This window comes from Pteropus medius, unplaced genomic scaffold (assembly GCF_902729225.1).
Source record: "Pteropus medius unplaced genomic scaffold, Ma_sr-lr_union100, whole genome shotgun sequence".
Classification (NCBI taxonomy): Eukaryota; Metazoa; Chordata; class Mammalia; order Chiroptera; family Pteropodidae; genus Pteropus; species Pteropus medius.
The window spans coordinates 5,241,370-5,268,158 of NW_024351073.1; the positions used below are offsets into that span (position 1 = coordinate 5,241,370).

Sequence of the window (26,789 nt, forward strand, 5' to 3'; positions counted from 1 at the left end):
TCTCTCGGACTTTCTAGCCTCCAGCCGGGACTGGATACAGCTCTTAGATAATAATAATCGCTTATAACCAGGAGAGCAGCTACCCACTTCTTTACTTATTATCATGCTTCCTACCCCAAAAAAGAGACATAGAATTACAAGGAAGTCCTTTGTCCCTCACCACATAAAGACCCAAGGAGAGAGGAGGAAATGTAAGATAAAAAGGTACTAAAAACCAAGATTTGAAAATAGGGGTGGGGACAATGGGGAGATATACTGAGACTGGGTCATAGGTCAAAGATGAATGGAATTAAGGAAAAACAAAAGAGAAAGAAAAAAAAAGAGACGGGGACAGGAGACCGAAGCAGCTAAAAGGAACATCAGTGACATAATGAATGACTCAAAGACCGAAGACTGAGTTCACGGTTTGGGATGGCAGAAAGATACAGAGGTAGTGAGCAGAGTGGAGACGTGCCAGGGGGCATGTCATCAGCAAAGGGGGAGGATTCATTTTACGGTCACCCTTGTGCTGTGGGCGGGTATCAGCTTTGTAGGCGCCGTGGGATTACAGAGGGACCACACTCTCTTCAGTCCATATGTATCCAACGTGCTCTTGATGCTCACTCTTTGTTGAAATTTTACAGTTAGTCACTTGACCTTAGGTTATTGGTATCTTCATCTCGCAATGCGCGCGTGCGCGCACGCGCGCGCACATACACACACACACACACACACACACCACTGCAAATATCCCCTAGCCCCTGCCCTTCTTCCTCTCTCCATCCTGCCAACATCGAGGCAGCCCGCAGAGGAGGGTTCCTAGATGCTAATGCTCTGGCATTTCTGAGCCCTCCACCCCCAGGCGTACTAACCCCAGACTTCATCGCTGGCACAGTCCCATCAATCTGCTTCTGTGACCAGCAGAATGACCTAAAAGGTGAATGAACCTTAATACTGACTCTGGTAACTTCTGTCTTTCTTTCTTTCTTTCTTTCTTTTTTTCTTTTTTTTAGGACAGTCACCTCCTGGAAAACCTGAGATCTTTAAATGTCGCTCTCCTGAAAAGGAAACCTTCACCTGCTGGTGGAAGCCTGGGGCAGATGGAGGACTTCCCACCAATTACACGCTGATTTACCACAAGGAAGGGTAAAAATTCCTCCTCTCTCCTATCAAACCCCACATGAGAGTTCTCACTCTCTTGGCCAAAATGACATTGGTTCTGAGTTAGTTTCCCCACTTCCCTGGGTTGGCACTGATAAGGTTCACACTTTTGGCGGAAGAGACTCAAACATCCAGGTCCACATTCTCTGGCTAAAGTCTCTCAATGCGCATAAGCTCATCAGCCACAAAAGCAATACGACATACAGCGTTCCCCCTTATCTGCAGTTTTGCTTTTCATGGTTTCACTTACCTGCAACCAGCCACCATAGTTCCATAGTTCAAAACTATTAAATGGAAAATTCCTGGAATAAACAGTTCATAAATTTTAAATCTCGTGCCATTCTGAGTAACACGATGAAATTTTTCACTATCCTGCTTCATCTCACATGGGATAGGCATCATTCTTTTGTTCATTGTATACACACTGTATGTCCTAGTTGCCCGTTAGTCACTTAATAGCTGATGATCACAATGACTGTCTCAGTATGGAAGTGCTTTTGTTCAAGTAACTTTTGCAGTAGCGAAACGCTACGTCTTCATCTCATCGCATAGGCATTGTATCATCTCACATCATCACAAAAAGGATAAGTACAGTACAACAAGATACTTTGAGAGAGAGAGACCACTTAACTTTTGTTAGAGTATATTGCTATAATTATTCTATTTTGATACTTACTGTTATTAACCTCTTCTTGTGCCTAATTTATAAATTAAACTTTATCATAGGTATGTATACATAGGAAAAACTTTGTAAGTATAGGGTTCAATGCTATCCGTGGTTTCAAACATCAACTTTGGGTCTTGGAACATATCCCCCACGGATAAGGGGGCTACTGTAGCAATGTTTCCAACTGCCTGTCCCAAACTTAGGTTGCAGCCCAAGGTCACACATAAGTGTTTACTAAGTGCTAGTCAACTTTAGATGTTTTCTATAAACCTTGTACTATTTATAATTTTCTGTCGTAATCATTACCTTTGCACCATAAAAGGATTATTATGCAATCCTTGACAACCGCGGTATGGTAACTTTTCAAACTTGTTTCATGTCCAAGAAAACAAAGAGCCCTATAAGGAAAGGAAAGTGAGGATTTTTCCTTAAGAAATTGCCAATCTAAAATCTGTGATTTCCCAGAGGGCATATTTGGAGCTAAGGTTGCCTTGCAGACTAAAAGAGATCATCTCTGGGTGAAGGCTTTGTTAGACTTCAGTGAGACCCTCCTGGAAATTCAGGGAGCGCTGTCTCCTTCCCCAGTGAAGAAAACAACAGCTGGTCCATTTCCCAATGCCTGCACTTTGCTGTACACAAAGCTGTCATCCCTTCTGGGACCCAAAGGGGTGTCAAGTAAACAGATTTCAGGAGCTCACACCAGCAACCCAAACGGAATACACCTCCACATCAGTGTAGTGTGTCTTACATCGAGGCCCCCAGCCTAATGTGAGCCACCTAATGAGCCACTTGGGCCTGAAATATCTCCCTTCACAGTCACATTACTCTGTTGCTGACTTCGTGCAATCTGAAATATACTGACATCGGTCTTTATTCCCTTCAAGCTTTTTTCAATAAAATGTAATTCAACATATATAATGCAATGCTGCATTGTGCACGGCCCCTCGGTGTTTATGTGCAAGGGGAAGTGCCTGTTTCCTGAGATGACTCGATGGCAGTACGGTAGGTAGAGTGGGACCTGGGTTGTTGAAAGTTCAGGTGTTTATTGGCAGGGGCATCTATCACAATGCTCACACACACACACACACACAAACTGTAGAAAGGAAGGGTTGATAAGAAGCAGAGTCCTTAAGGCTCTAAAATGACACTTCCACCCCCTTCTCCAGCATTCTCTTCCCTGTCTCACTCCCAGCTGACATAAAAGGCAGGGCTCAAAAGCTTGGGGAACTGCTTTTCAGCTCCGATCCCCCAAATCCAGTGGTATTGTTCTATTAGGGAAAAAAACAGACTCTCTTTTACTCACTCCTAACGTATTATTCATTGCAGAGATACAAACACCCATGAGTGTCCAGACTACAAAACCGGTGGCCCCAACTCCTGTTACTTTAACAAGAAGCACACCTCCATCTGGACAATATACATCATCACAATAAACGCCACGAACCAGATGGGAAGCAGTTCCTCGGATCCACGTTATGTGGACGTGACTTACATCGGTAAGGGGAGGGGCGATGGGTGAGGAATTCGTTACTCCATTATGGATTTATCGGCAACCAAACTCGGTTTGAGTCTCCTTGACTTACAGATGGATCACCAAAAAGAAAGAGGAGAAAATTTACGATAACCTTTTCAACTGAATATTTTTAACCAATTTTTATTGAGTCATTCGTGGCAGTAAGATGGGCACTTGGGGTCCTTGTGTTTCTGTGCTTTCCCTTGACCTTTATTCCCATCCCCTTGCACCCAACAGGAATATTCTACTTATGTGTCCCTTATCAATCCTTTCCTCCCACCCTACTCCTGCAATCGATGCCCCCTTCTTCCTTGACAAGCTGGGATTTCTTTTTGCTCTCCCCCTGGAGGACAGAGATCCTTCATAGAGTAGCAGCTCTTAGAAAGAGTCTATCTACTTCCACTGCAGAACTAGGTCCAGCTGCTTTGCCCTAAATTCAATTCTCAATGTATATATACTCTTTAGCAACTAGAGCCATTCTTTCAAAAATAAAACAATTGGGGAGTAAATAGTGCTACTTGAACAGGAGGCTGAAGGCCAAGATCATAAGTACAACATTTGGAGAAGTCATTGACAGAGTAAAACAAAGTCATTCTGAGAGCTGCTTCTTGCTTTGAATGATCAACATGGAGCTGCAGGGCAATTAGGCATCACTGTAGTGGCATGTGTGGTTTGTCAGAGATGACAAAGGGAAACTTAGGTCAAGAGATGGGTTAGCCAGGACAGGATTCAGCCCTCATCTTCTATGATAATCTAAGGAGCAGCTGATTAGGTTCAAGCTCACCCAAGTCTTCCCAATTTACCTAATACCACCGGACATGGAAAATTAGGCTAAGACTCTCAAATATTTACTTGCATATCATCGCATTGCCATGTTATCAGTGGCTAACTTTTACAAAGTTTCCCATACCAAATAGTTTGCATTTAGATATTTTCTTCCCCCAGCAAACCATTGCAATGAGCATTGGGGTGGAAACTGGATTCGATCTTATTTTAAGAAAATAAAAAATGTAACCCCACTGACAAGTAGAAATAAAATAAGTTCCAGTCATATAAATTTACTTGAGATATGAAGTCTTTAAGATGCTAAATGCCAAATAATTTCTTTTTTATGAGCTCTTTCTTGAATTACCTTGCCCTCAAAGATGAAAATACTTAGTATATGAGGGCAAAACAGTGAAAGCAAGAGAAGATCTAAAATGAGCAACTCTTATAATGAATGGTATCCACACACACACACACAAATGAGATTACTAAAGAAGAGTAGTATGTTTAAAAGTGAAATCAATGAATGCATCAAATTCATATTGACTCTGGAAAACATCTACTCCTGAAAGAATGTGTTGGACCATATTTTTCAAAATCATGAAAGAAGTGTTCATATAACCCTGCCATATACAGTACAAGCCATGGATATTCATCTAAAAATCAGTGTTAACTGCAGTACATTTTCTATCAGCTTGACTCTCATCCAGTGATAACACATAAGACAGAAAGACAACATTGGCAGATAATGTCCAGAAATAGACTTCATTGTTGTTGTTGTCATTGAATAATATTTGTCATTGAATAATGTTCTCAACTAGGGCTATTTGCCTTCCAGAGGATATTTGACAATGGCAGGGAGGGAAGACGGGGGGTACTACTGGCATCTAAACGGTAGTCTAGAGATGCTGCTAACTATCCCACAATGCTCAGGACACACCCACAACAAAGAATTATCTGGTCCAAGGTTCAAATAATGCTGAGGTTGAGAAACTGCTTGAAAGGATTCATCCTGAACTTTACATGCACTTTTGTACAATACTTTTTGATCAGAGGCATTTCTTAGGATTGTGTTTAACTTCAAACTTATATTAAATAACCAATATTTGTTTAGTAAATACATATAAAATAATCTTAGGTATTTACTTAGTAACATATAAGCATAAGGATTAGTGGCCCATTTTCTAAAGTTCATTTTGTAGATAATTGTAGGTTATAACGCCAAGTACACTGTAGTTATACTCACTCTATGCCACCTGGTGTGGAGACTGATTTGAGGAGGTCATAAACGAAGAAAGAAAATGCTACCGACCAGCAAGACTCAGACTAGGGTAAGACAAGCCAGCACCCTTGGCCCCTCACTCTTAAGGAGGCACTCACAGACCTGTACTTGAAGGAACTCGAGAGTAAGTACCTCCTTAATTATTTTTTTATTGTGGTAGAATACACATGATGTAAAATTCACTCTTTTTACCATTTTCGAAGTAAGCAATTCAGTGGTATTGGTTCATTCATAATGCTACGCAACCATCGCTGCTAATTCCGGACCCCTTTCATCACTCCAAAAGGAAATTTTATACTCTTTCAGTAGTTACTCCAGATTTCCCCCTGTTCCCAGCCCCAAAGCAACCATTAATCTGCTTCCTGTCTCTATAGATTTGCTTATTTTATATATTTCATATATATGGAATGATATAATATCTGGCTTCTTTCACTTAGCATAATGTTCTCGAGATTCATCCATGTTGTAGCAGGTATCGGTTCATACTTTCTTTCTCTTTATGGCTGAATAATGTTCCATTCTATAGATATTTTTTATCTATTCATCAATTGATGGATGTTTGAGTTTTTTACACCTATTAGCTATTGTGAATAGCACTACTATAAACATTCATGTACAAGTTTTATTTGAACACCTGCTTTCATTTCTTTTGGGTATGTTGGCTGGGGCATGAAATTGATGGGTGACATGGTAATTTTATGTTTAACTTTTTGAGTGGCTTCCAGAATTTTTTCCATAGCAGCTACACCATTTTACATTCTCACCAGCAATGTATGAGGATTTCCATATCTCTAACATGTCACTTGTTATTTTTCATTTTTTGAATTCCAGCCATCAGTGGGTTTGAAATGATATCTCATTGTGATTTTGATTTACATTTCCTTAATGACTAATGACACTGAGGATCTTTCATGTGCTTGTTGGCCATTAGTGTCTCCTTAAATTTTGCACCCTACACATCTCCCTTGCTTAAATCTGCTGACTAGCACCTGACCTTAAATACAAGGTGTCTCATAACCATAGTGGAGTGAAATGGTAAGTCACATAGTTCTATGTTCAAATATCACTTTTACTAAATATGGAGGGGTTTTTTTTCCTACCTACAGTTGAACCAGACCCTCCTGTGAACCTGACTTTGGAATTAAAACAGCCAGAAGACCAAAAATTATATCTGTGGATAAAATGGTTTCCACCCACCCTGGTTGACGTAAGATCTGGTTGGCTCATACTCCAATATGAAATTCGATTAAAGCCTGAGAAAGCAACTGAGTGGGAGGTGAGTCAACCAGAAGCTTTTGGAAAGAACCATGTTTTTTGGCAAAGATGAAGCCCTTGAAACCGAGAACAGATCCTTCCTCCTAATATTGGGCCATCGTGTTGCCCTCCTGATGCTGATGTGACCAACCCAGATGTGGAAAGGCCTTCTCCCCTCCACTGGGATGGATGGAGGAGCATCTTCACAGCTCTCCCAGGGCTAGTTCCTTCCTTGCACTGAACAGCCTCTTCTACTAGGTTTCCATACACCTCCCTCAGGATATCTTAGATCTAGACGCCTATGAGATGACTTAAATGGCACTACTTGGGAGCAAAAGTCTCAGTGTAACCAGTTGATTGTTATTAGTATTTTTTATTCATTTTAAAATACTTCAATGTTAAGACATAATACAGTAAATTATAGGCATTATGATATTCTACTCTTAAATACTTTAGTACATGACTCTTTTAAAGGGGGAAGATTTCCAAACATAGCCAAAATAATAGGATCATATATAGAAAACTAATTAAAATTCCTTAATATCATTTAAATAGCCAGTCCACATTTTAATCCCCCAATTGCTTCAATATACTCTTTAACAGATAGTTTGTCCAAACAGAAATCCGCCCCAGGACAATACATTGTGGCTGGTTGTTATATATATATTTCTTTAGTCTCAACATGCCCAGGAGACTGGGCCACTTGTCCCACAGACTGTCTTACCTTTTGCATTTTTCTGATTAGTTCTTCATGGGGTCATTTCATTAATTTATCTGACTCCATATTTTCTGTGACCAGACATTCGATCTAAAGACTTGATTAGATTCACATTGAACAATTTGGAGCAAGAATACTTCAGAGGTGATATTATATGCTTCATATTGAATCATATCAGGAGACACAAACCATCTGGTTGACCTACCATAAATGATGCTAAAACTGACCCCTGGATTAGGGAGATCACAATCTGATCCCTTGACTGTAAAGTCACATTTAATTTGTGCACTACTGCTTCAACATACATGAGTGCCAATTCTCTTCCACCTAGTGGTTTTATACCAATAAATAATCCTTGAATCAATTATTTCATTAGAGTTTACAAAATAGTACTTTTCCAATTTTATTGACTATTTACTACCTTCCATAAAGGAGAATTTAGAAGGCAGGGGATAGGGAGCAGAATATATGTCTTTCTTAAATAGAGTTCCAAATGGAAAGATAGAAAACCTGTTAATTTTTGTGTGAATCATGTTCATAAATAGGAAAAGATGGGCTGATGGAATGAAATGGTGAGAACAGGGTATCTACTAAGTCTGACTGTCTGGCCTCACTCCTTCAATAGTTTATTATCTAAGAGAAATTCTCTTTCTTCAGAACACAAGTCAGAGTGACTTCTGTTTTTCTTGTTCCCCCTTAGACTCATTTTGCTGGGCAGCAAACTCAGTTTAAGATTCTCAGCTTATATCCAGGACAGAAATATCTCGTTCAGGTTCGTTGCAAGCCAGACCATGGATTCTGGAGTGAGTGGGGCCCAGAGAGCTCCATCCAGATACCTAATGGTGAGTGACTTAGCGACTTTTTGCTTATATCCTTAAATATTTTTTAAATAGAATAAATGTAGTAAATTTGCATGTGGTAACTACTAATAAAGAAATTATTTTGAGCCTTAGTCAGAAGAATGAGTAGAAGTGGGTTTATCATCTCCCCAACCAACACAAAGACATCTGGAAATACAGCAGTGCTCCCTGAGTCACTGTCATCGAGGACCAGTTTCTAAGATAAACTGCAGATATGGGTTTGGTGTGTCTCAGAGGGCTTTATGGTCATTCTTCCCATCTGCCCCATCTCTATCATTTAGTCAAGGTCATCATCTAGTTCTCCCAGAATTTGTAAGGTAATATCCCATCTCAAAGCCTGAACTGAACTGATTTTCTGTCTCCGATGTCTATTACATGTTGGTCTCTTAGTCAAAGCACAGTAGATAAGTGTCAGTAAACATGGTGGTTTGTGTTCCACAGGAGAATGATTCATCTTGCAATTCTAAAGTACTTTACAGTTTACAAAGTCTTTACCTTGTTTGGTCCTCTCAATCCTCTCAGATATTCAGAGAGAACATAATTTCCATTGGGAATTAAAAGTGAGGAAACCAAAGTTCAGTGAAGTTAGAAGTCTTGCCCAAAACCACATGGTGAAGCTTAGCGCTTGTGACAACTTGCTTGACCAAAGACACGTGTCTTGTCCAGCCCTGGCTCTTCCTAAATAAAAGCACAGGGGTCTAGAAGCAGAAGAACTAGAGTCAAATCCCAGACTGCAACTTTATAGTTACATGCCCATGGGTAAATCACTCTTTGAGTTTCATCTTTACATACAAAGCAATGTATTATAAAGAGGTTAACACAACTGATGGCTTTTAGTAAGAACTTAATCAATGTTAACTTTTATTATTACTGCAACTGACCACGTGACTTTGAATTTCCTCTTTAAGTATCAAATAAAATAACAAAAGGATTTTTAAAAGTGTAGAGTACTATAAAATATATGCAACGTATTAAAATTTAATAATATTGGAAAAATTAAACCCATCATTAATGCTACTCAGTTTAGATTGCTTTTCAGATCAAAAGAAGTTTAGGGAAGTAAAACTTATGTTCAAAGTCTTCATTCATTAGTTTTGTTTGTTCCTTTGTGTTTGATGTTGCTGTATACGATCAAAGCTTTCTGGCTGTTTGCTTTTTTAGATTCCACCCTGAAAGATACCACCGTGTGGATCTTTGTGGCTGTTCTTTCTGCTGTCATCTGTTTGATTATGGTCTGGGCAGTGGCTTTGAAAGGCTATAGGTACACCATTGTCTATCAACTTTCCTCTCAATTATAGTTGTCGGGGATAACTATGTAAATAAAAAAAAAAGTTATAAATACAGAGATGATGGAAACCTATGGATAATTCACGTACCTCATTTTGGCATTAGCAGCAGTGTGCTCACCCATTAACAAATGTTTTATCAGTGCTAGCAAAAGTCACAGAATGAATTCTTTGACGCTGTTGCTCTTCCCATCAAACTGAGGCTCACAGCTGGGGAATAGTAAAAATCTGCCAAGAGCAGCTAAAATAAAGGGAAGCAAATAGTCCAAATAATCCACTAATTTCAAAATCCGCCTCCTCAGTTAGCCAGAGCTAATTTTGAAGCTGACCACTATAATCACTGTCTTCACCATTGATTGTTAGTTTCATGTGGCCCCAGAAGTTTAATTCCTATCTGTCATAGTCCATGTAGTAGCTATTTAGAGATAATACTAATCTTTCAGAAACTACAAAGTGAGAACACAGGTCATTTCACCCTATCTCACAAATTATTTTATAGCATGGTCACCTGCATCCTTCCACCGGTTCCTGGGCCAAAAATAAAAGGACTTGATACTCATTTGCTGGAGGTAAGTGTCAGAGGTGGAGAATGAATCGTGACTCCCCAATTTACAATGATTACCTTTTCATTTGCACGCATGATCCCCATCAATTTAGCATGGCCAGCTCTGTCATCTTTACCCAGGTGTCCCTCTTCCTTAGCATGTGTGTTTACAGAAAGATGTGTGAGGCATGAAGGTATTTACTATCAAACCCTAAACGTCAGAGAGAAAAGAGAGAAAGCCAAAGAAACGTGAGAACACGTAATAATGCTCGCTAGATTTACCACGTCTATTTATAGCACAGACACAAACATTTTGTACAAAGAATCGATTTAGAAAGAGTGTAAATATTAATTTAATACAAAAGAGGGACCTACCACCACCCCCTCTATCACCTGAATGTCCGTTACATAAGGTCGTAGTAGCAGAGTCTCCTGTCACGTGTTTTACTTTGTCTGGGCACTCGGTTGAGACTGGATCAGTGCGGTGGGGCTGGCGTTCGCCAGGGCCCATTTAGGCTGATTCAAATGGAATGAAATTTAAGTGTTTTGAATGAAAAGAGGGTTTAGAACATTTTAATTTCTCTGCAGGCTGAAATATATAGTTTCAATTTGACCTTAAGCTTAATACTGATGTGTATAAAAGCAATTATCTGCACACTGTACCACTTGACCCAGCCACGGCAAGGCCAACAACAGCACAGGAAGTGGGAAGTGAGTCCCAGAGAATTTGGCTTCACTGCATTCACTCCGATTGCAAGTATCAGAGCAGGGACTAGCGCCCCGGAATTTGGGGTCCTAGTTCAGTCCTCTTATCCCGCTATCCAGTCTCTCCCACTGACCTTTATAAAACCAGCATGAACATCCCAGCTAACTAAATTAACTATTCAACCTTATAGGCACAGAGACTTAGTAATAAAGTAACTGCTTTTTATGTGTCAATAAAATGTTTTTGTTTTCTCAATCACATTACCTCTAATCTTCAAAAGAACCCTCCCATGTAACAGTATCATTTTACAAACGGAGAAACTGAGGATCATTGAGCAGCTTATTCAAAGTCAATACTCTTTAATACGTGATAAAATCAGGAATTCGGCACCAGACCTGACCTAGGTCAGAGGATCAGGAAGAGGAGGGTAAAGTAAGAGACGAAAGCAGGAGGAAGAAAGAGAGAGAAGGAGAAGAATCGAGATGAGGAGGAGGGAGAGAACTAGCAGGAGAGGGAGAAAATATTAGGAAGAGAAGGGAGGAGGGAGAAGAGTAAAAGGAAATGAAGTAGAAAGAGAGGGGAAAGTAGAAGAGAAGGAAGGAAGGGAGAAGAAGGAAGAGGAGGAGCCCAGGGGCGAAGGAAGAAATGGGAAGCTACTTACTACTTCTAGACTCTGGAAAGTGGCAGAGGAGGTTAGGAGGCCAGCAACCAGATCTCAGAGCCAGTGAGTCCCCAAGTGCCAAATGCATGTGTGAGCACTGTGGTTTTAGATGTTTTACAAACTTTTCTTATTTAATAGTTATATGTTTATTACCCGTCCATATACTACTCGCCCATTAAACTCATGATCATTATTGCTTAGAGAGAGACTAAGTTAAAATCGCGAAGTGACTTAAAGGAAACTGTTAGATGTATAGTAAGTAGTTCAGGAGGTGATTATAAATGGCCTGGTACACAAATGTCTAAAGTTTGGGAAATTCTGCTAGGCTGTTACCACATCCCACCTACCCATTGTCATGAACACAGGCGGGGCTGTGATGCTGCTTTGGAATGTTATGGAGCAACAGCTTTCTCACCTTGTGTCTGTGTTTTAATAGAAGGGCAAGTCTGAAGAACTACTGAGCGCCCTGGGGTGCCAAGATTTCCCTCCCTCTTCTGACTATGAGGATTTGCTGGTGGAGTTTTTAGAAGTCGTCGACAATGAGGACCAGCAGCTGATGCCGGCCCACTCAAAAGAACTCCCAGGTCAAGGCATGAAGCCCAAACAGCTGGATCCCGACAGTGACTCTGGCCAGGGCAGCTGTGACAGCCCTTCGCTTTTGTCCGACAAGTGTGAGGAACCCTGGGGAAATCCCTCCACATTCCACATCTCTGAAAGCATTGAAAAGCCAGAGAATCCGGAAACAAAGGGTACCCGCATCTTGGACCCCCAGAGCACAAGCTTGGAAGGCAAAATCTCCTATTTCCATGCCAACGAGTCCAAATCAACATGGCCTTTACTGCAGCCCCCCAGACAGCACAACCCCAAATCTTCTTACCACATTGGTGATGGGTGTGAGCTGGCCATGGGCACGGCAGGCGCATCGGCTCCTTTGTTGGACAAAACAGACAAGCATGCTTTAAAATCCTCAGAAACCGCTGAGACTGAAGGGGAGGAAAAAGTGACTGAGCAGAGAGAGGAGGAAAGTTTCCATTCCAAGACTGACCCAGACACCGTGTGGCTGCTGCCCCAGGAGAAAACCGCCTTTATTGCTGCTAAACTCTTGGATTACGTGGAGATTCACAAGATCAACAAAGATGGAGCACTAGCATTGCTCCCGAAACAGAAAGAGAACAGCAGCCACACAGAGAAGCCCAGCGCTCCCGAATCCAGCAAGGAGTACACCAGGGTGTCTGGGCTGACGGACAACAACATCCTGGTGTTGGCACGAGGTCCCCACGCTCAAAACCGGCCTTTGTGTGAAGAACCGGCGATCGAGGCTCCACCTTCCCTTCAACAGAATCAAGCTGAGAAAGACCTGGCCCCGTTCACCGCGACACCGAGCAGCTGCAGACGCCAGCTGGGTGGGCTGGATTACCTAGATCCCGCGTGTCTTAAGCTCTCCTTTCAGTGATAGCTTGATTAACGAAATGATTGGTTAAAATGTGATTTTTCTTCAGGTAACACTACAGAGTACATGAAATGCGCTCTACAAGAGAATGTTCAAGAATGGGGTTAGCATGACACTACAAAAACTCACAGTTCACTCCTTTTTGTGCTCCATTTTCAACTGATTGCCTCTTTCCCCAACAGCTGATTCCAGAACCAATCATTTTGTTTCCTAACTGTGATTTGTAGATTCACTTTTTGCTATTAGTTATAAAATTACGTGTTCAATGAAATAAAAGCACATTGCTTAGTATTCTTGAGGGACAGGGCCATAGGTATAGCCTCTGGAAAAGGCTTTCATGTTTTGCTGTGTGACAGAAGGAAATGTAATAATTAAAATAGTTTACCACAGGAAGACGATAGATACGCGAAAACTGCCATGAAAACCCCTTTTGAAAACCAGTCGCTTAACTTTGCACTCCTTTTTCATTTTATTGGGATTAACGAAATACATTTTTTAAAAAAGAATGCATTCCAGAACACCTAACAAATTGTTTACATCACTTCCTGTGACCTTAGTGATACCTTGCTGATATGCAAGTAAAGATGATGCCTCCGATTTTTTTCTTAAGATAGTTTGAATTCGTTAAGCATGGATTTTCTCCCCTAAATTGTATTTCATTCTAAAGCCTCTAGAGAATATAGTTTGGAAAGTGAAATTTTCTTACACAAGAGGCAAATTAGTTTCATGTGGTGAATACTTCTAAAATGTTTTTCTGCTTCATTTAGCGTGAAGGATAATTTATTATACACCCTAGTCTTCTCTTAGTGAAAAAAATCCCAAAAGACTAATTTTAATTTAAAAGATAATTACAGCAGGATGCTAATGGAAATACTGCCTTACTGTACATACAAATTCTACTTTAATACAAACCCATACGTTTAACAATGTATTTTTGAAGACTATTTTTCTATCACTTAGGTAATATAAAAGACTATTTTCTATCTTCCCAGTTCAGCTGTTTACGTATTCAGTGGGTACAGTATTTTCTGCTATGAGGCTACAATGAGTATTGACAGTACAAAGTAGTATATGCAGTCCCTGTTTGTGGAGTAAAATCCCATAGCAACTCAAAGCCCACTGACACATATGAAGTGGATGACAATATTCAATTTCAAACACAATGTAGTATAGTTTATCTGATTCTTTTATGTCCAGCAACTGCCAACCTAAAATTACAGGGCTCTCTGCAGACCAGAAATTACTTCTCCTGTAGTTCAGGGCTACTCTGGGGCTGCTGCTCTTCTCTGGGTAAATATTCATGAAGCCACCATAAAGAAGGGGAGTGGTAACATCTAACATACTGTTTTTCAGAAAGAGTTTTTGTTTTGCTTTGTTTTTCTGAGCAATCTTGGACAGCAAAGAGATTTTAAGCAAAGCCAGGAGTTAGTATCTCTCTGGAGTAGATCCATGTGCAAAATCTTGGCAGAGGCGGAGACAGCACTCACGTCAGCAGTGTCCAAATGAAAGTTCTAAGAAACTAGCGTCTGTGGAGTGGTGGGAACAGCTACAAAGGCCAGGATGTGCTAGTGAGACTCTCAAAGTCAGTTCCAAGGAGCAGTCAAAAGCCTGGATCTCTGTTTTAAAGAGAGCATCTAGGACTCATCAAACTGCCTCCCTCTGTTTTTCATTTCACCTGTTTGTGACCCATTCTCTATGTCTGCGCACTAGCTGGACATAGAGAATTGGAGCTCACCTCTATGAGTTAAATATCCTACCCCAATAAGCCCATGTTGATAGGAACTAGACTCAGAGGTAGCCTGAGGTTTGAAAGAGAACACATTGCCCGGGCTTCCAGAATTATAGGTATAGAATTATAGTCTGAGTAGAGGGAAGAAGCATGAAATAATTTTTTTTTAAAAAAAGATATATTGAATATGGCTCTAATTTTTAGAAAAATAGTCTTTTACTGGACCGAGACATGCTTAGTCCCTGCTGAGCCCAATAGCCTCTAATTTTTTTTCTTATATTTGGCTGTTGATTCTGGTATTTTTTTCTCTCTCCTGGATTATGAACCAATACTGCATAGATGGTTTAAATAGTCTTATGTTCTGAATTACAAAAAGTCATATTTTCATAAACAAACACCTAAATATTCAAGTTACAAATCACATGGAAATGGGCTGGTCAATGGATGGTTTATGGAAGTTCATGACCCAAACTGAAAAATATTGTGTCACTTTTTACAAATGAGCACAAGTCACCATCAGGCAGTCATTGACATTTAACACACTTACATTCTTCATTCTCCTAAGTGCCTAAGGCCCATCCCGGTAGGTGGTTATATACTAAAAACTTGCTTTCGCTGGTTTGGTCCTAAGTGGGTCAATCCCTTAGCACGTGTACAAAATCAAGGTGTTTGGCTCCTTGTCTTATAGTGACCCAACTGAATCAGAGAATCCTATGAGTTAATGAGCATCCTGAGGCTGTGGAGGAAATCTGGCTCTCTCTGGAAGCTGCCTACTGATGTCCATTATTTGCAGAAAGACTTGGCCTTGCATTTGGTGACTTTTCTATCTCCTTAGAGTAGACAAGAAAGAAACAGATTTGTACACATTCTACAAAGTGCCTTTCTTTACTTTCATATTAAAAAAAAAAAAAGTTTTTCTTTTTTATAAGAAAATGTATTGATTGGGAAGTAAATTTTACTTTTTTAATGTAAATAAATGGAGAAGCCAGAAAGGGGATGATGAAATGGTCTAAGCCAATTATGCAGCAGACTTTTACATTTATTGTTTGAATGAATTACCATAGAGCTAACGTGAATAGTATAACTTCCTTTGTCTGATAAGGAATTGACTCTGGCTAGGATTTTGGGATCAGCCAGCCACTCCAGAAATTCCATATTCTCAATTAAAAAAAAAATACTGACGCACTTTTGAATGGCTTTGAATTGCAAGCCTCGGTCTAAAAAGGACAATGCACACACAATGGAACTTTGCATGCATACAGAAAAATGTAAATGACTCTGGATTACCATCCCAGTGTTACAAACATAGATTTGCCATTGATAAAAATTTCATGTGTACTTCGGTGAACAAATTTCTTTTTCTGACTTTCCAGCTCAAGCACAATAGCGTCATTGCTAGGGTAGTGAGTGGGCTGAGAACTCAGTTTCCAGGTCCAGGTCACATTGCTGCCACTAAACAGGCTATGTGACTTAATGCAAGTCCTTTAAACTCTAGTCACTGGTTTCCTCACCTGTGAAATAAGTGTGTTTGCCTGAAATGTTTCTAAGACCTCTTACGGCTCTAACCGTCTTTGATTCTCATGATCTTAGTAAAATCCAGGATTTCTGGTCAAAGGCCCAAGTGTAGTCAGGAAAGCGTTGCTGATGTACCCTTAACCTGAAGGAAACCATGTGGCTGTACTTTACTTGAGAGAAAAACAGAGATCCATTCCTCCAAGTCAGGTTGATTTGGTTCAACATCCTTGCTTCTCCTCTTCTCCTTAGCTGTCTATACTTACAGGCTGTTTATTCTCTTGCTCCAGTGTCTATATTTTTCCTAAGAATTAATTATTTTCCATAGCAACATAGGAACTGCAAGAAACTAAATTACTCCTAAACAATGATTGCGGCCCTACAAAAAGACTGAGTCAAACATTAAATCAGCCACACAGATATAAGGCTCAGTTCGAGGGTCACAAGTTACCTCATTTAGAGATTTACATGCTTAGTGATTCTAGCTCAATTCATTAAATGCTTAACTAATTCAAAGGCCATTAATAAGTCCAAGGCAACATTGAGGAATCCATCTTGGAAGTCTTAAAAACTTATAAATACAGAATTATTGCTTGAGAGCTTATGATCTAACCAGTTCTATTTATGAGTATGGCCTGGATGTGTTCCATAATTAGCACGTATGCCATCTGCAAATCAAATAGGAGCTCTCTCTTCAGACTTGTGTTTTTCAGGAGGGCGATTTTTGGTCTGAGACCCTCATGACATCTCTTTCAATGAAAATAAAAGATAGAAAGACAGAAAGTAGGACATTTCCATAAGTTTGGGTATTTTAGGATTTTACAAAATGCCAAGAGAAGCCTGCTAAATCTCAATTCTATTGGATATGGTGAATCTATGATCTATTTAGGGTTTTGAGTTTACAGCTAAGAGATTCACGTAACTCACAACATCGCTTGTCCACAACTGTGTTGTCATCATCAATTCCTTAGATTTATGCTCTGATTTCAAGTCAGGAAGAATTGAGACATATAAAGTGGAAAAATAGATCCTGTTTATATGGTTATGTTCAATAAGAGAGACCCTTAGATAGTCTTAGTCTATTACTTCATTTGTACTTGTTTCTGATTAAAAAGAAAAAAAAATTTACTCTCAAAACTTTGGTTACTGAAGTAGTAATATCAAAAATAACCTCTAATCATTTGTGGTCAAATTATGCTTCACCAGGATAAACTTCAAAATATAGTCTAAGTTTCTCCAAGTTTCGTAAGTCTCAAGGGAAAAAAAAATCTTTTGTTATACTGCATGAAATTGAAAAACTACATGGCAGAGATATCTCTGAGAAATAATTTGTTTTATAAAATTCCTGATGAAACGCTATTGAATTTGTCAAAGTAAACTACCTCCCCTTCTTGTCCTATAGTCCTTTCTTCAAAGCGGCTTATTGTTTAGAATGAAAGATATCACATCTCACACTTTGACTATTTTTCAGTGGCACATTTGTGTATTTGCCATGTGGTATTCCTGACTTTAAAGTAACTGTTATTTCATATTGTATTGTTTTATGTTGTTCAAAAACTATATGACACATTGAAATATATAATCTTCGTATTGTGAAGCATCATGTAAGACAAATGAAAATCATTATTTAATGACTTACCATCTATCCATATATAGTTTCAATATGATTGTGTCTATGTCTGTAAAAAAATGAACAAAATATGTAATCATACAATTCTGTTAAAACCGTGAATGTACTAATTTTTTTCTAAATCTCTGTCTAGTAATAATATAATGTGCTGTTGTACAGCTAGCTGATCTGGGCTGTTAAGTATTTAAAGTACAACCAACAATTGTTTAAAAGTCAACCTCTCAGCTTAGTTTCATGTAACTTCTGATATTTCTTGAATCTTATTTGCACCATAAGGCTTGCTTTTGTGTTTGATCATTCATTTTTAAAAATTAAGAGTCTCATTTGGAAACCAAAGCAATCTAGAACAGCCTGTTGGGTGATCTGTGTCTTCTGCAAAGCCATACTGAAGTAAAGACTATGTAATAACATAAGTTTTCATATTATCAACGCTACCACTACCTCTGCTTTTTCTCTTCCCTAGGAAAGGTCAAGCAAAATTTTTCAGCATTAAGTGGGAATTTAGAAGTGATCACTACAATAAGTTGTTGGGTGGGTTTGATTTTTTTTTAACATGAGAATACACCTTCTAATTCATCACTTTGCAGTTTTATGCTAGGTTGTCTCAATAACCATTTTTATATTTAATAAAAACTGATGACGAATAAGGACCAGAAAGAATACACAGTAAGTCACAGGTGAAAAATCAACAAAACCAGAGTGCAGACTTTTTTCTGACTGTAGGTCACCTCAAGGCGGTTGCTCAAAGTCGTGGTGATGGTATCTCTCACAGTTTGATTTCCCTAACTGACCCCTAGAAATAACTCTTTTCCTTTTTTGATTTTAACCATCAAATATATTATGGTATGGGAAAAGTGGATTATATACCAGAAATCTTGTTTCAATTTTTAAAACTCATTTCTACATGTACTTATTGTAATGCTGATTTTTCCTTTTTAGCCTTAAAGAATTACAGAAGACTATCGTCATCTGATTTATCTTGTATTTTTAATTCTGTAAGCCTTTAGTTAGTGCACTTTGTACTTTCTCTTTTCCACAGATTTATTCGTCTCCTTCTGTTTTGAGGAGGCAACATGGACAGTTAAATCTTTGTCAATAGTATAGGCGATTATGCTGACTGCTGTTCTCATAACATCTTTATTTTTATTGCACGCCAAAAACAATGCTTGCCAAACAAAATCTTAGACATCCCAGTATAATATAGTCATTATATTTCTATTCATGTTATCGAAAATTCCCAGCTCAGTGCCTGACTCAATAAATGTTTATTTCTCTTACCTATCCTCCATTTATTTTATTTGACATGGAAATGAGCAGAATAACATGTGTGTGGCTCAAGCGATTTATTTGAAGAATTTTTGCTGCAAAAGGATGTATCATCTAGAAATTGCTTATGTAAGTTGGACCAAAACAATATTCCTCCTTTATCTTCACCCTTCCATATAATTGCAAACATAATTTCCCTCCTTTACCCATATCTTTCACATGAAAAGCAATTAAAACAAAAGTGAGGTGAAACCACAGAGACAGGGATCAAATCAGAGAAGCTTATTCAAATATTGCGAAATAAAGGAAAAACCAAACCATTCAAAAATAATAAAGGGATTCTTTTTGAAGAGTATGAATCATCCATATTACTAACAACATTCTTTTTGACAAAATCCATCAGATTAAGAGTAAAATGATAACCTTTTGATGGATCTAGATCTGGAAATCTTCACCTACTGTTCATGCTTGTGTTATAAAATTACAAAACCGTGTGGGGCTTTGCTATACAAATTTTCCTGCACCTCGTGATTCTCTCATGCCATGTCTTACAGGGCAATGAGAAACTTATGTATCCCGCTCTAAAACTTGGCTTCCATCAAAGACACACTGATTCCCCACGTGCTTACATCGGTGCTGTCTGCCTTTAACACTTAGGCACACTTTTACTTTTAAGCTGCAAAATTTGGAATGTCAGCCACAGATACAACATACATATAATTTACAAGGAGGTGGAGAAGTAATAGGCAGCTAGTTTTTCAAAATCATTGCATGTGCTTTTCTGAAAGAAAACAGAAATTATATATTGCCACATCTTGTGAGAATTGCATTTGAAACTTCCTATAACTTACTCATCAAGTTTTATACATTCTAAATCTGCCCTATTTTTTAGAGACTGGGAGATATGACTTCCTTTTAGTAGAAACTTTAAAATTTGCGGTGTGGGGAGTAGGGTGAGACCAGAGGGGAGTATAGGAAATGGAGCTATTGAAAAGCCCCCACCAGGGACCTTACTGGCCACAGAAACAGATTCTAGCTGATTTACCTCTGAAGAGTCTCTCCAAACTGTGCAGATGCAACTGAAACTGTCCTTGATATTGTAAAATATATGCTAAATTGGAATTCTATCTACAACCTCCCTCACTCACCCCCATCCCTCAACTCTAGCTGCCCACGTAAATGCTCTCTTACGCCTTTTTCTCTTGTTATGATCAGGTTCACATTAAAACATATGCTTAGAAACTGTCTTGAAGGCTAGATATTTCTATGAATGTGCTAAAATATTTTTTCAAGAAAAGGCTAAGGGACATCTGTCAAGTAAAATACCACATGGATATTGGTTGGTGAACACTAATACAAGAAAAAGGAGCTCAGGAATTTTAATTACTGTATTTATAAATGCGTTTGAAAGAATTTGTAAATGTCACGGGTACATTTTTAGGGGTGATGCACATTCGCTCCATAAGTTATTAAAAATTACAAGATGAGCTTAAATGACATTTGCCAGAAGTTTTACTTCACATGCTTGATGTGATATTGTTACTGAACCATGTAACTTCATGATGCATTTTTCAATCCTTTTTCAAAGCAGCTTTTGCAATGGTAGCAATGCTTAGCTTAAATTGAATCAATAAATTATTTCCCGAGCAATGCTTTTTGGAAGTTTTTTTAATGTACATATAAAACATGTATTTTGGGGGAAAAAATGTAACTTTAAGAAATCTTTTTCTTTGCTTCAACAAACTTTATTAGGGTGTATTTTTTAAAGGAAGAAAAGAACAGTATTCTGAGCTTCTCTGGAAATAAAATACACACACATATGCTAAGGTATTTGTCTTAGAACATTCATCCAAAGAAGTTTTTTTCAGGCACACATTTTTGTGGTTGTCTTTCAACACCTTCTCTAATTTTATTTTTCCTACTAATTCTGAATCAAAACTGACATCTCGCTTCCAAGCCAGATAAGTTCTACATCTTCTGTTTTCCCCAGTCTTTATTTATTTGCCAGACCCGAGCCTTAAGAATGCAAACATGCTTGGGAGCACCCAGAAGTTTATTGGGCCTTCCAGGAATGACCGGGAACATCAAAAGGAGACTTACCAAATCCGATATACAAAAAATTTCCCAAATGTAGCGTAAGCCATGAAACTCAGTGCCAAGGATTCACACTTATTGTCATTAATCTCTTAACTGCACCTAATTTATAAATTAAATTTTATTATGTATGTATAAGAAAAAAAACAAAGTATACGTAGGGTTCAATACTATCTGTAGTTTCAGGCATCCACTAGGGGTCTTGGAACAAACCTATCCCCCTCAAATAAGGGGGAACTACTGTAGTTAGATTTTGTTTTCTCGTTCTGTTTGGGAACTCTTCCTGTAGGCGATAAATCAGTTCTACTTTTCTCATCTAGTGCACCTTTCCTTCATTTGTCTTTTGCAATGTAAATGTCTTTGTAATTTACAATGTAAATCAGCCAATTTTATAATAATTATGATAGGAACAAGATGCAATTAAAGGTCTTAGTCAAACAGTTTACTGTATCTGAGGGCCCAAGTTTAGAGGCAGCTCTTCCCCCATACAGGAGCAACCCCAGATACAGAACCAAATCCTAAGATAGCACCTCCTGCCATAATTGGAAGAAACAATGTGCTCTGGTGAGAAGTTCGTGGGAACAAACAACTGGAGACACCCAACTGTTAAGACAGGGGCTTCTGCACAAAAATATTTCTACCGTACATTCTACCAAAAAGAAATGGACTTGGACGTTCATAACCCTCCTTTTAAATATACATCTTCGGCAGTTATCTGTCAGTCACTCAACCATATCCATTATTGAATGACATTTGATGAGCATGGTATGCCAGGCACTGTGGGTTGCAGTCCATCAGGAAGGCTGAGGTAACCCAAGTATCCTCAGGTCTCACCACTCGGGCTTTGAAACATATTAAATCCAGTAACCTCAGATAAGACTTGTCCAAAGAGTTTGTCCTAATAAATAAATGAAAAGACTTTGACGCTACAGAATTTTTCAAGAAAATCAGTACTGCATGAGAGTGATCACAGGATCACAGGGTCTGAGCCACATCTCCATGTGGTCATGCTCTTCTAGAATACCCGCCATCTCGGCACCTCAGTCTGACACCCTGCACACGCCATCCTCCACCGTCCACTCACTGCAAAACGCAGCGCCGGTAACGTGAGATTTCATGGAAATTAGGGTTCATCTGAAATCCTTCCAAAATGTTTCTATTTCTTTCGATCCCATGACTTCCAAATGAATTAGGAAGGGGAAAGGATCACTTTGGTAAAAGCGTTCTTTATCTTCAGTAACTCTTATAGGACCCTGCTCTGTTACTGGCAGAAGGACTGGGAGCAAAAAGCAAAGTTCAGTTATACTCAGTACTTAACTGATCAATCATTGATGAAACTATTTTTTAAAAAAAAAACTCTCCTATAATCATTAACATGACAACAAAATTTCCATGACTCCTTATTTGCTAATTCTCTTTGTTTAAGGAGAAATTCCCACATTTGCCTATCTGACAAAATATATTCTGTACCTTCAAAATAATTATCTTGGAAGTAGAGATGGCAAGAGAATGATGTCCTGCTCCTCCTATTTACCAGTCCTGCAAACAGGGGTAGCTCCTCATCCTCTCTACTTTTATATAAAATGAAGAAAATTATACCTGATTTGCTTGAAGGGGAAAGAAGAAAAAGACCCAGGACAGAGACGTCTCTTAAAGTCCCTTATCACTGACAGATAACATCTGTTTAACAGGAATGTGATCTGTGAACCTAGGTTACTCTGATATTTCAGCTTAAACAGACTGAGGATGCCGACCTAGAGGGAATCTGAGTTTCCTCCCCACCCTAGTTTTCAGATTCAGTGGAAAGCATAGCAATTCTAAAGAGGTCAAAAGACTCAACGTGTTGTAAAACAGTTTTGTGCAATCTTAGTTGAATTAAAAATTGATTCCATCTTACTAGAGTGTATTTACAATATACATACATTTTGATTTAGAAATTTCTCTTCAAGGAAAAACGTAATTAGTGTGCTGGCTGGAAAATTACTGCTTGGCTATCGCCCATGGGAACATAGGCTATCACCCATGGGAACATAACATTCTAACAATAAGCTTTCTGCTTCTGTACCCCCACTTGCACACCTGACCTGTGGGTTGACAGGTAGTGAATAGGAGAAAAATAGACCTTTGTGTTTAAGACAGAATGAGGAATGGGATTTAGAGCTTGAAAACCCTGTACCTCTACATTTTGGGGCTGCTTAATTTGGGATCTGCGTACCCCTGGCAGACCCAGCTGGCTGAATAAAGAGTGTGTTTCCTATAACTCACTGATTTCTGGTGGTCCATGTGTCTTTCGGGGGCTGGCAGCTACAACATTTGGAGGCCCCAGTGAGATCTCAGGGAGTGGCCCTGGGATCTAAGACAGGACCGGCCTCCGAAGCGGTTGCTGTCCCTGTTGTGGATTCAAAGGGGTGGCCAACCTGAGACGTTCCAGGGCCCTTGAATGCCGTGACGGGGTCAATGCAATCGTCAAGGACGCAACCTTTAGGACACACTCTTTGTTCCTGGTCCCGACGGAAATCTCCGAGGCCTCGATGTCTGGATAAAAGGTACCTTTCTGCTCCTGTTTCTGTTGACCGGTCACCGGGAGTCCGTAGAGAGACTGGACGCAGTCATATCTCCCGGACCATGGCCAGGCCATGGGACGCCATTTCCTGTGCTCTGTTTTCAGGTTCTGTCTATTGTCTTTGGCCTTGTCTAGGTCGTAGGTGGCGGACTACTCTGGGTCCACCTACACTCCAGTATTTGTTCTTGTCTGAGTGTCTGTTTTGTGTTTTCTGCGCAAGTGATGGGGGAAGCCCGAGTTCATAAAAGACACCCTTGGGTTGTCTCCTGCGACATTTCAAAGAAGGGTTTGTAGAAGGAGCTGACTATGGCATAAAGTTTTCTCCAGGCAGACTAAGAACATTGTGTGAAGTTGAGTGGCTGTCTTTTGATATAAACTGGTCTCCGGAGGGTTCTTTCGACAGGGGTTTAGTGAGGAATGTTTGGAAGATTGTCACAGGAGACCCGGGACATCCCGATCAGTTTCCCTACATCAATTCATGGTTAAATCTTGCTCAAACACCCCCTCCTTGGCTCCGCCAGTGTGCCCTTTCTCGAGGGGCATGAGTCTTAGTTGTGGGCACCCCGAAACATGCAGCAACTGAATCTCCAAGACGGCCCAGTCCCTCAGTCCTCCGATCTCCACCGGAGGACAGTGGCCTTTCCCCTCCCTATAATCCAGGACAACAGAAGCCAAATAGCACTGCCTCATCTCCTCGGACACAAGCAGATAACCCCTATGGGCCTCCTGCTCCCTCTCCGGGCGGGGCACCAGCCAATACCACCACCCCGGCCATCTTACCCTTACGAGAAGCACCACCCCAGGGGCATCACACAGACAGGCCCTGGTTTACCTGCCTTTCTCAATTAGTGACCTGTACAACTGGAAGGCACAGAATCTGCCTTTCTCTGAGAAACCCCAGGCATAAAGCTGTTGGCAATCATCCCAGGTGAGGCAGTGTCTTTCAGACTCACTGCCTCACCTGGGATGATTGCCAACAGCTTTTAATTACCTCTTGACCTCCGAAGAACGCGGACGCATTTGGACTGAAACACAAAAGATAGCTGCGGGAGGAAGGAGAGTTGAGGAAGCGGGGGAACAGATTGAGGATGAATTTCCCTCCACCCGCCCAGACTGGGGACACAATTCTCAGGCAGGGAGAAAGGCATTAGATCGGTACCACCAGATTCTAATTGGGGGAATTAGGATGGCTGCTCGTCAGCCAACTAACCTTTCTAAGGTAACTGAAGTTATACAGGGACCTCAGGAATCCCCTGGAGCGTTTCTTGAATGAGGCATACCAGGTATACACCCGCATTGATCCTGAGGCCCCTGAGAATCAGTAAGCATTTAATATAGCCTTTGCTACTCAGGCAGCCCCTGATATCCAGCATAAATTGCAAAAATTAGAAGGTTTTGCAGGGATGAACCTGTCTCAACTTGTTGAGATAGCCCAGAAGGTGTTCAACAACTGGGAGGCACCGGATGACCCCAAACGTATGGCTAAAATCCAAAGCTACTTCATCAACCCAGCCAATCTGTTGCCAGGCCCAGACCCCAAGACCCCCGTTCAAGACTGCATAGATTTCACTGATGCTCTGTGTTCCTCGAGGCCAGACCTCAAAGACTCCCCTCTGCCTGAGGCCGATAAAGTTCTGTTCACAGACGGGAGCAGCTTCATGCAGGAAGGAAGGAGGTATGCTGGGGCAGTGGTCGTAACTCTAACTGGCACCATCTGGTCACAAGCTCTTCCCCATAGGACTTCTGCTCAAAAAGCAGAACTCATCGCCCTCACTGAGGCACTAAGATGGGGAAAAGATTAGGCAGTCACAATATACACTGACAGCCGATACGCCTTTGCCACTGCACATGTACATGGAGCCATCTACAAGGAAAGAGGGTTTCTGACTTCAGCTGGGAAGGGCATCAAGAACAAGGGGGAGATCTTAGCCTTACTTGAAGCCATATAGATGCCTAAGACTCTTGGTATTATTCTTTGTAAAGGGCATCAAAAAGGGAATTGTCCTGAGGCTGAGGGAAACCGACAAGCCAATGCAGAGACAAGAACAGCGGCCACAAGGCCAGTGGGGCCCCCACCACATCTACTGACTGTTGTCTCTTACCCAGAACTGCCTCTGTCTCCGACCTATACAGTGAAAGAGAACATATATTTTCAAGACAAGGGAGCTACTAGGAACCAACAGGGGTGGTGGACAATTCCAGATGGAAAAATCGGGCTCTCACGGCCCTTAGAAGGACTCTCCTCCACCAACTACACCAGACCACACACCTAGGGCGAACTAAGATGCTCCAAGCTTTAGACCCCTACTTTCCCTTGTTAGAAGGGAGAAGAACTGCAAAGGAGATGGCCTCACGATGCCCGGCTTGTGCCCAAAGAAGGGGAAGATAGAAGAACCTAGGCATAGGGAAAGAGAAACTTATCCAGGGGGCCACTTGGAAATAGATTTCACTGAGGTAATCCCGACTGTGGGGGGCTACAAATATTTACTTGCTTTTGTAGACACCTTTTCAGGATGGGTAGAGGCCTTCCCTACCAGGAAAGAGACTGCCTTAGTAGTTACTAAGAAACTACTAGAAGAAATTCTCCTTCGATTTGGTCTCCTCGGAACTTTAGGGTCAGATGACGGGCCAGCCTTCGTAGCAAAGGTATCATAACAATTGGCTAGCTACCTAAATTCGCGATGGAAACTCCACTGTGCCTACCGGGCCCAGAGTTCGGGCCAAGTAGAGTGAATGAATCGGACCCTAAAAGAGACATTAGTCAAGTTAGGATTAGAAACTGATGGGACCTGGGTAGAACTTCTCCCCTTTGCTCTTCTCCGAGCCAGGTGTACTCCATATATTAATGGATTCACTCCATTTGAAATTTTCTTTGGAAAACCCCCACCTTTAGTACCTAGAATAGAAGATGAGAAAAAGGCAGAACTACGTAACCTTGTCTTACTTAAGTCTTTACAGGCCCTTCAAAGTGTACAGAAGGAGATTTGGTCTGGGGTTCATGCTGCCCACTCAGCCCCAGGGGACAGAATTGCCCATCAGTTTCAGTCTGGGGACTCCGTGTGGATCCGGAAGTTCACGTCCAAGAGACTAGAACCCAAATGGAAAGGACCCTTCACTGTCTACCTGACGATGCCCACTGCAGTTAAAGT

At 40.4% G+C, this 26,789-nt stretch overlaps 1 protein-coding gene across 10 annotated transcripts in view; it reads left to right on the top strand.

Moving 5' to 3' along the window:
• Positions 1–20,624, top strand: part of PRLR (prolactin receptor) — a 153,290-nt gene extending 132,666 nt beyond the window's left edge. For all 10 annotated transcript variants that reach the window (XM_039842679.1, XM_039842689.1, XM_039842683.1 and 7 more), the window contains 7 exons: positions 993–1,125; positions 3,134–3,303; positions 6,474–6,643; positions 8,040–8,181; positions 9,361–9,460; positions 9,985–10,054; positions 11,833–20,624. In XM_039842679.1, coding sequence (XP_039698613.1) covers positions 993–1,125; positions 3,134–3,303; positions 6,474–6,643; positions 8,040–8,181; positions 9,361–9,460; positions 9,985–10,054; positions 11,833–12,849 — 1,802 coding nt within the window. In that variant the 3' untranslated portion in view covers positions 12,850–20,624. The remainder of the gene's footprint in view (positions 1–992; positions 1,126–3,133; positions 3,304–6,473; positions 6,644–8,039; positions 8,182–9,360; positions 9,461–9,984; positions 10,055–11,832) is intronic.
• Positions 20,625–26,789: the final 6,165 nt, after the last annotated feature.